The sequence below is a fragment of the Ylistrum balloti genome, unplaced genomic scaffold, assembly GCF_031769215.1.
Source record: "Ylistrum balloti isolate Yb309-2 unplaced genomic scaffold, AGI_CSIRO_Ybal_v1 Utg369758, whole genome shotgun sequence".
In the NCBI taxonomy this organism is placed as follows: Eukaryota; Metazoa; Mollusca; class Bivalvia; order Pectinida; family Pectinidae; genus Ylistrum; species Ylistrum balloti.
Window position 1 is genome coordinate 304,787 of NW_026781958.1, and position 9,722 is coordinate 314,508.

A 9,722-nucleotide genomic window follows, 5' to 3' on the forward strand; every position below is an offset into this window, starting at 1 on the left:
TTTCTGTGTCGGACACGTTTCTTGGATAAACAGTAGATTTCTGTGTCGGAAGAGATCACCGTCAAATAGAAGTTTGTGACAAACGGACAGATAATGCCATACTTTAATTTGTCCCATCGAAACGCATGTATATAAAAATAAGTCAAATACGTGTACATAGATTGTCTTAATTATACGTGTAAAAATAGTTTTGGATATGGAATGGTGTATGTGTCTGGAGTTTTCCCAATTTTGAAAAAAAAAAAAAAACACTAATCATGGTCAATTTTACATGTTTAATGATTGCGTCATAACTATAAATAGTTATATTAACATGTACAATCACACACTCATTCATATACACATAGTTTCACCATTTCTCTGTCATCACATACATCCATACATACAGATTCACCCCAGAGGAGCCTCAATATCTCAGTTGATTTGGCACTTGCCTATGTAACCACATGTGGAGATCTGAGGAGCTTGATCTGATAATATCTCACCATGGAAGTGTGTATCTCAGAAAGCTGAGAAATGGACTGGTCTGTTGTTGTGTCCTTGTGGAGGACACCATACAAGGAGACACTTCTTCAAAATGGCCCTGTTCTCATGGCAATACAGCCAGCAAACAAACAACTCAAATTAAACACATAATCTGATACACAATGCAAATTGTTAACAAATACATCACCAATACAGTGTTTCAGATTGGGCCCGGCCATCGGCCAATGGCCGAAAAAAAATATGAATTTGGGACATAAAGGCCGGAAGTATTTCAGGTTTTCAGACTAAATGGCCGATAAATTTTCCATTGAATAATGTTATTTTCTTGCGGTGTTATTAGACCAACACCGGAACAGGACGAAACAATTATAATTACCAAACAATAAGAAAATAAAACCACGACAGCCAGAAAATTTCATCAAAAATGGTTACAACAATTTAAATGGCTGATGTACTCTACTTCTGTGACTGTCTTGTGCATAAAAATAATTGTTTATCGTTTGACTGTGGCCTAAATGTTTTGTTCTTTCGGACAAAATGGGCCTTAGAAAATTTCAGTCTTTAGGACATCTGTCCTAAAGAAAGCTGGGCCAATCTGAATCACTGGCCAATATGTTGTGTTATGGTCATCTGTGAGTGTGTGAGTTTTTTTTCCCACTTGGAATGAAGTCACTAGAGTGCTGATAAAGATTTTTTTAACAATAGTGACAGTGACCTTGACCCAACAACTTTAAAACTCACACTTTTTGTACTCAAACATAAAAGCCTAAGGAAAGTGTGTACATATACCCTCAAGTAAAGAAAAACCCTGGATTCAGTGGAAAACAGCTAAAAATATGTACAGGAATGATACAAAACAGTTAAACATTCATTGTATCATACCACTTCTTTTCTAAACTTATACATAGCCATATACAATGTACTATAATAACTGCTATTTTCAAAAAACAATCTTTTAGCTATTTTCAATGATAGCATAAAACAAGAAAAAAGTTATTATGCTTCATACATCGAGTAAAATTGCAAAAACATAATAATTACGAAAAAAAACTAGAAAATGAAGAATTAGACTTTCCAGTCTATTTCGATTTTTGATAACCTTTCTACGATGATCATCACAACTTGAAGGTCAGCATAAAAAACAGTTGTGTATGTTAGTACCTCTGTTCAAATCATTAAAAGACAAGATTTAACTACTTTATCAGAACTTCTGCTCAAAATAGTTTTTGAAACTCAGACTTTCTCCTGGTATATTATTGAGCAAGGACAAAATGTCCCCCCTCTCAGTCTGATATTTTCTTAGAACAGTCCATGAGGAGATCATGAATTTCCTTAGCACAGTTGATTTGTTGTTTAACCATGGAGAGGAACTGAGTGTAAGGTACCGCTGTAGGAGTTTCCGGCCACTGATTGTTTTCTTTCGGGACGTTGACCGTAAATGGGATGAATTTCTGACTGTCAGCATTCTGTTGATGAATTTCTAAAGCAAGTCTCTGAAATAGCAAATATGTTCATAAGAAATTTAAACCTACTCTGACTTCGAATATAATGCAAAAAAAAAACAACCTCTACATTTACAACAAGAAAGGACTATTAAAATCCATTACAGTACTGTAATTTCTTGATTTGGATGAAAATAACACTTAAATTAAATATTTGTGGTCATTAATATATAATGGTTACAACAAGTGATTGTTTCTATGTAGGTCTTTTACCAAAGTTATTTTTAAAAGTCACCAAAAACAGGAACTTTCACAAGTGTTTTTTCTCATTTTCGAAAGATAACTAACATCGATGGAAGAAGTACTATATACAACAACCTTGAATTTGTGTTCACAACATCAGTTAGGACATGATGATAAAGAATTTACTTATTCTGTACCAAGGTGTGTTGTGTTCACAACATCAGTTAGGACATGATGATAAAGAATTGACCTGTTCTGTAACAAGGTGTGTTGTGTTCACAACATCAGTTAGGACATAATGATAAAGAATTGAACTATTCTGTACCAAGGTGTGTTGTGTTCACAACATCAGTTAGGACATGATGATAAAGAATTGACCTGTTCTGTACCAAGGTGTGTTGTGTTCACAACATCAGTTAGGGCATGATGATAAAGACATCAGTTAGGACATAATGATAAAGAATTGATCTGTTCTAGACCAAGGTGTGTTGTGTTCACAACATCAGTTAGGACATAATGATAAAGAATTTATCTATTCTGTACCAAGGTGTGTTGTGTTCACAACATCAGTTAGGACATGATGATAAAGAATTGACCTGTTCTGTAACAAGGTGTGTTGTGTTCACAACATCAGTTAGGACATGATGATAAAGAATTGACCTATTCTGTTACAAGGTGTGTTGTGTTCACAACATCAGTTAGGACATGATGATAAAGAATTGACCTGTTCTGTACCAAGGTGTGTTGTGTTCACAACATCAGTTAGGACATAATGATAAAGAATTGAACTATTCTGTACCAAGGTGTGTTGTGTTCACAACATCAGTTAGGACATGATGATAAAGACATCAGTTAGGACATAATGATAAAGAATTGATCTGTTCTAGACCAAGGTGTGTTGTGTTCACAACATCAGTTAGGACATAATGATAAAGAATTTATCTATTCTGTACCAAGGTGTGTTGTGTTCACAACATCAGTAAGGACATAATGATATGACCTGGAATGATATGCCCCTACTGAATATGCAAAACTGACATTTTTAGAAATATGTGGAAATATTTATTACAAACCATAACAAGTAATTGACAGGTTTATTATCTTAAAACCAAGAAATCGATAGAAATCCTTAGAAAAACACAGGAACAAGTGTGAGCTACTCAGTGGATGTTTTTATTTCCAAGAAAGTGAAGTGCTCTTCAAGTCAAAGTCCATCATTTTCACCATTCAAAATTATTTTGTTCAATTTATTTCATGTGTGGTATAAGAATTTATTTATACAACAGCTGTAATGATTAAATGATATCTTAGTAGTCAAATAACATATGTCTATATATACCTACCAAATTGGACTCAATTTGATCACAAAGAGAGTAAAACTCTTCCAGACTTTTCTCAAACTTTTGCTGTTGGCTGTCTGCTGGACGTCTGCAATACAAAATCACCCTAAAGTGATGAAACAGTAACAACATGGCCTGTTTCTCTCCTTCTTAAACAGCAAAAGAATATTTATATCAGTAATTCTGATTTTAGGTGGTGCAGCCTGGTGATGTATTGCTAAATTTGGCTGATGACCTTGACCTTGAATCAAGGTTAAAGTGAGCAGCACACAGCATAAAACCAGGACATTTGAAATTTCATTCAGGTATCACCAGTAATGAAGTGATGCAAGCCTGATATTTAACTTAACATCACACAGCGACCTTGACCTGATCAATGTTGAAATGATCAATAGCAACATCACACTGCGACCTTGACCTGATCAATGTTGAAGTGATCAATAACCCACTGTCTGGGAGCAATGCTTATTAATGTAAATGTTTTATGCTGACCACTGTCTGGGAGCAATGCTTATTAATGTAAATGTTTTATGCTGACCACTGTCTGGGAGCAATGCTTATTAATGTAAATGTTTTATGCTGACCACTGTCTGGGAGCAATGCTTATTAATGTAAATGTTTTATGCTGACCACTGTCTGGGAGCAATGCTTATTAATGTAAATGTTTTATGCTGACACATGTAATGTCAATTTGTAGTTATATCAATGAGAATTTGACATTCAAATGACCTTGACCTAAGTGGATGCAAATGTCACTGTGCTGTGTGTCATTCCAATCAATCTTGAGTAATGCGTACAACATAAACGTAGTTTATTGTAGTGACATATAAATCTGGTTGTGAAGAAATGAAGACTTTTTTAAGAGTCTGGACTGATGGATGAATGACATATATATCTGGTTGTGAAGAAATGAAGACTTTTTTAAGGGTCTGGACTGATGGATGGATGAATGACATATATATCTGGTTGTGAAGAAATGAAGACTTTTTTAAGGGTCTGGACTGATGGATGGATGAATGACATATATATCTGGTTGTGAAGAAATGAAGACTGATGGATGAATGACATATATATCTGGTTGTGAAGAAATGAAGACTTTTTTAAGGGTCTGGACAGATGGATGAATGACATATATATCTGGTTGTGAAGAAATGAAGACTTTTTTAAGGGTCTGGACTGATGGATGGATGAATGACATATATATCTGGTTGTGAAGAAAAGAAGACTGATGGATGAATGACATATATATCTGGTTGTGAACAAATGAAGACTTTTTTAAGGGTCTGGACTGATGGATGGATGAATGACATATATATCTGGTTGTGAAGAAATGAAGACTTTTTTAAGGGTCTGGACTGATGGATGAATGACATATATATCTGGTTGTGAAGAAATGAAGACTTTTTTAAGGGTCTGGACTGATGGATGAATGACATATATATCTGGTTGTGAAGAAAAGAAGACTGATGGATGAATGACATATATATCTGGTTGTGAAGAAATGAAGACTTTTTTAAGGGTCTGGACTGATGGATGAATGACATATATATCTGGTTGTGAAGAAAAGAAGACTGATGGATGAATGACATATAAATCTGGTTGTGAAGAAATGAAGACTTTTTTAAGAGTCTGGACTGATAGATGAATGAACTGCAATTTGAGAACAGCCACTGCTTCATCGTAACTAATTAATTATGCATTTCCAATATTGTTAAAATAAAACCTTAAAGGATCAGAAGATATTGATGATATTCAGGAACTCATTCAAGAGATTGGTAATAAATGATTTTTTGTTAATTCCCAAGTAAAATGATTTTTGAAACTTTAATATCATGTAAGACAAAAATCAATACTTCAAAAGTGATATTACATGTTCCAAAACATTTTTTTATTCAATATAATCATTTACATCTTAGTATTCATTTTAATCCAAGTAAGTTTCAATCACAAAACACACCAAGTGTCATCAGTACATGTTATATCTATTGTATAAATATCCCTCTCACAGCTGACACTTGGTATGTGTTGTGAATGAAACTTACTTGGAGAAATTTTGCTGTTTTATTTCATTGCCTTGCATACCCTTCAGTATCCACACCTAATGCGAAGCACCCTACTTATCAACCAACTCACTCTGAACTGATGCTGACTCTTTTTTTGTTAATCTTATTCATTTTGAAACATTAAATCATGAATACTTCTTTGACATGGGATGGGCATATAGGGGTCCACCCAGTTGTTAACTATGTTTCAGTTCAGAAGATAACCCCAAACCATGGGATTTTTCCAAAATTCCTAAAATGGCAGTGTTCATCTTTCAAGTGCATATATTTTATGTTATAAAAAATCCACAATATCTAAGGTGTTATTTTCTTTTTGATTTGTAAATTAATCCACTATTTATTTGGTACATACGTACAGTGTAATGAAAAAAAAATCAATTATTCCTTAAAAATTCTTTTATGTTACTCATTAACATATACTAATAAAAGTTATCAATTATTGATATGTGTCAGGATTCTGAATGAGTATAAATGGAAATTAATTTTAATGGTACTTACAATCCATCATCTGTCATGGCATTCTGGCGTAATGACTGGCCTGCTACTTTGATCAAATTCTGAAAGACGAAGTTACAAACTATTATCAAATACAATAAAATGGTCCAATAATCCTGTAAGGAGACTAAAGACCGGTTAGAAGGTGTTTATATTTTATACATGTTTACAAATAAATACAAAAACAGGCTGAGTGTTGAAAATTACCCTAAGCATTTTGGGTTGTTTTTTTTAATTGTTCCACTTTTCCACATTTGTAACAACAAGACATTCCTGAATAAATCTCTGTATTAATGAAAGGACCATGATTATTTCATGAGTAAAATGAGAAATCAAGATCATCTGGTTACAAGTTCACAATCATTGATTAATTAACCTGGACTTTACTCAGTGATCTGTTCCCCACCTTTAGAATTTCTTTTCCTTTAATTTAGATAAAGTGATTTCAGCCAAACAGAGTCAGTCTAATGATACAAGCCCTATGGACCTCTTGTTAAACACTTGTGCCAGTATGTACATGTACAGGTTGAAGTTTTCAGGACAATTTGTGCTATACCATAGTCTCAACATCAAAAAAGTATCGAATGAAGGGTAAATTCATGAATCAGTTTTAAATCTGTGGTGCAGTATTTGACAAAATAATGCAAGCAATCAAAAATAAGTTATAAGCAATTCAGTCAAGGATCACTGTTTCCATTACATTGAACTTGAACAGCATATATGCATGTCACGTAAATGTGTATTTGAAACTAACTTACAGGGACTCAGTGTCTGCTTGAGCTGCCAGATGCAATATATTTATGTTAACAAATGCTATGCTCTTTTAAGGCTTTCCCTTCTAAATGATTGTGCAAATCACTTCACCCTTCCTTTTCTTCGCCACTAGATCATGATGACTTCACAATATTAATGTTCACTGTAAAATGTTGTTTTCGGAAAGGACAAGATTATGAAGATACAGGATCATCCTCGATACTCCAGGATTACACCCACTTTCGCTCTGTGTACCCCTGGAACATTTCATGGAAAAAACTGAAGGCACAAGGGGAGTAATTTTATTTGTTTAGAGTGGGTTTCACGGGAAGAAACATGACGCGTCAGAGTCTGATATGTATGTATGCTCCTTTGAAGATTGCAAATGTCAAATTATCTACAACAATCTTCATAACATACCATTATGGACCTCGAAATTCGTTTGATGTACATCAAAGGATCAAACTAGTCTGTCCGTGTTGTCCACAAGATGTCACACAAGGAACCTTCAATTTTGCAAAGAAATGTTCCAAGAGTGCAAAGAATGATAGTTAGCGTGATCCCTGAAGTATCGAAGATGGAAACGGGGTATGATTTGACGTATATGCTGCAAAATCTTACCGCAAGTGACTCTTTTAACCTTGGTACAAGAATCTTAACTCGATGAACCGGATCAGAATCCGTTAACTGCTGCTGCTGTTGTTGTGATGGAGCATTTTGCTGCCCTTGTGGGGCCTGCATTCTGTGGTCTGCCGATGCAGCCATCTTTAATTTGCCGCAATCAAAATCATACTAACGCTTAAGCGGTGCGTTCGATTGAGAACCATTTTTCGACTTCAGTAATTATTTTGTTGTAGGTCTAATAAAAATTATTTTGAATGATGACTTTAAAGCATAAAATTCTAGAAATAATTAAATTTACTGAAAAAGGTGTCAGTTTAGTATCCAATCGGTATTTTGACATTAGTTCCCAATATTCTTCAGTCGCCTGGCTTTAGCTACGACTGTAATTAAATTGCTCTAAAGATAACTGTTGAGTCCTAGAGCGGAATATCTATGTGATGCGGTTTAATAAGCTATTTGACTAATCATGTATGATTCCACTGTTAAATGTTTCAATTAAATAGGTATGATGTAGGTTCCATAGGTCCATGACACGAAAATATCAAACCTATCAAAAATGCGCTTAACATAACCTGAAAAAAAACTGTTAGATTCCGAGGGAAGGTGTGCAGGGTCTCGGCACCAGTTCGACTGGTTGATTACAGCTGATTCACTAGCTAAAGGAATCGAGGTTTTCTTATTATTCGTGATGTTTTGAAAAATATCACGACAAATTTTGGAATATGTGTGTGTTTTATTGTTGCTGTTTTGGCTTGGTAAACACAAAACTGACTCATACTATTTGAGGTAATTAGATAAACTAATAATTATTAGTTTATAAATAAGATATATAAACTTTAAATAAAATCATCCAGTTTGTTTTCTTTCAGAATATAGACATGTACTTGACATTCTTTTGAAATCTTTGAATTTTGAAAATCATGAAATTAAATGAATAGGTTTCTGACATTGATGACCAATTAGGATATTCTTTGGTCGCCTCCAATGTTGGTCCTTATCACCGACGAGTCCTAGAAGGACGGAACAGATGTATGTTGTTGTTTATTATTCATCTTCGATGTTCCGCATGGATTACAATCACTTACATATGTTCCAGAAGATTAAGGAGGCCCGTGAAGATATTCCTTATTTGGCTCTCTACTGTTTTTCTAATTAGTCTTGCAAGGTGCTATTCATTTGTGTGTCGTTTGTAAAATGTTAAACCATAAAACAACCGCCATCTCAGACATGTACAACTTTATTTTGCTTCCTCATCGAACGATATCCAACATTAGTTACAATATACAGTGTACTTAAGGTGGCAAAATATAGACAGCAAACAGTAATTTATCAAACTTACTTATCACAAAAAAGACCTAGAAACAGATCGAAGAGTTCTCATTAAGACTAACACATTAATTTCAGGTCTTGTTTTTGTCTCTTTGTTATGTCTTTTAATATATTTTAAATATCTGATAGCCAAGCGAAATATGTCACTAATTCAATTATCTTTTCAGGACTTTCATAAAGTTTGCTACATTGAGTAATTAGGACCCCAATGTTCAATCAGAATGTAACCAAAGAAAGCATACTATACGGTGATATACATCATTTACCAAGTACACATAAAAAGTCACGAATAAAATAAATCACGTGATTTGTTTAAATTCTATAAATTCCAGGACACAATCACGTGGTTTATTTACATTTTAATTATTCCAGGACAAAATCACATATTTAATTTACATTTTATTAATTCCAGGACAAAATCACGTGTTTTATTTACATTTTATTAATTCCTTGAACTAAATTACGTGGTTTGTTTACATTTTATTAATTCCAGAACAAAATCACGTGGTTTATTTACATTATATTAATTCCAGGACATAATCACGTGGTTTATTTACATTTTATTAATTCAAGGACACAATCACAGGGTTTATTTACATTTCTATTAATTCCAGAACATAATCACGTGGTTTATTTACATTTTATTAATTCAAGGACATAATCACGTGATTTATTGACATTCTATAAATTCCAGGATACAATCACGTGATTTATTGACATTCTATAAATTCCAGAACAAAATCACGTGGTTTATTTACATTTTAAAAATTACTGCACACAATCACGTGGTTTATTTACACGTTTCATACTTTTTGAGCCTCGTGCGCTATTGGCTTACAGGTAATTCTACACTCAACTGTCAAAAAAAGAAAGTCATATCGATATATCAACAGATTCGTCATTCTGTTGGTCAAGCCAAGAAATGTCAGAATTTTAGGTTTATTACA

General features: G+C 33.7%; 1 protein-coding gene across 1 annotated transcript; it reads right to left on the reverse strand.

Moving 5' to 3' along the window:
- Positions 1-255: 255 nt before the first annotated feature.
- LOC132543522 (mediator of RNA polymerase II transcription subunit 29-like) lies at positions 256-7,587 on the reverse strand. Its single transcript, XM_060207035.1, has 4 exons — positions 7,444-7,587; positions 6,073-6,131; positions 3,515-3,599; positions 256-1,979 (listed from the first exon to the last, which is right to left on the reverse strand). Exons 1-4 carry the CDS (start codon positions 7,585-7,587, stop codon positions 1,770-1,772), a joined length of 498 nt encoding a protein of 165 aa, XP_060063018.1. The 3' UTR covers positions 256-1,769.
- Positions 7,588-9,722: the final 2,135 nt, after the last annotated feature.

Excerpts from the sequence above, each read along its gene's own strand:
- LOC132543522 (XM_060207035.1), bottom strand. The coding sequence starts at position 7,587 with ATGGCTGCATCGGCAGACCACAGAATGCAGGCCCCACAAGGGCAGCAA. Across the intron at positions 3,600-6,072 it reads GCCATGACAGATGATGGATT|ACGTCCAGCAGACAGCCAAC; the intron begins GTAAGTACCATT and ends TTTGTATTGCAG. Across the intron at positions 1,980-3,514 it reads ATCAAATTGAGTCCAATTTG|AGACTTGCTTTAGAAATTCA; the intron begins GTAGGTATATAT and ends TTGCTATTTCAG.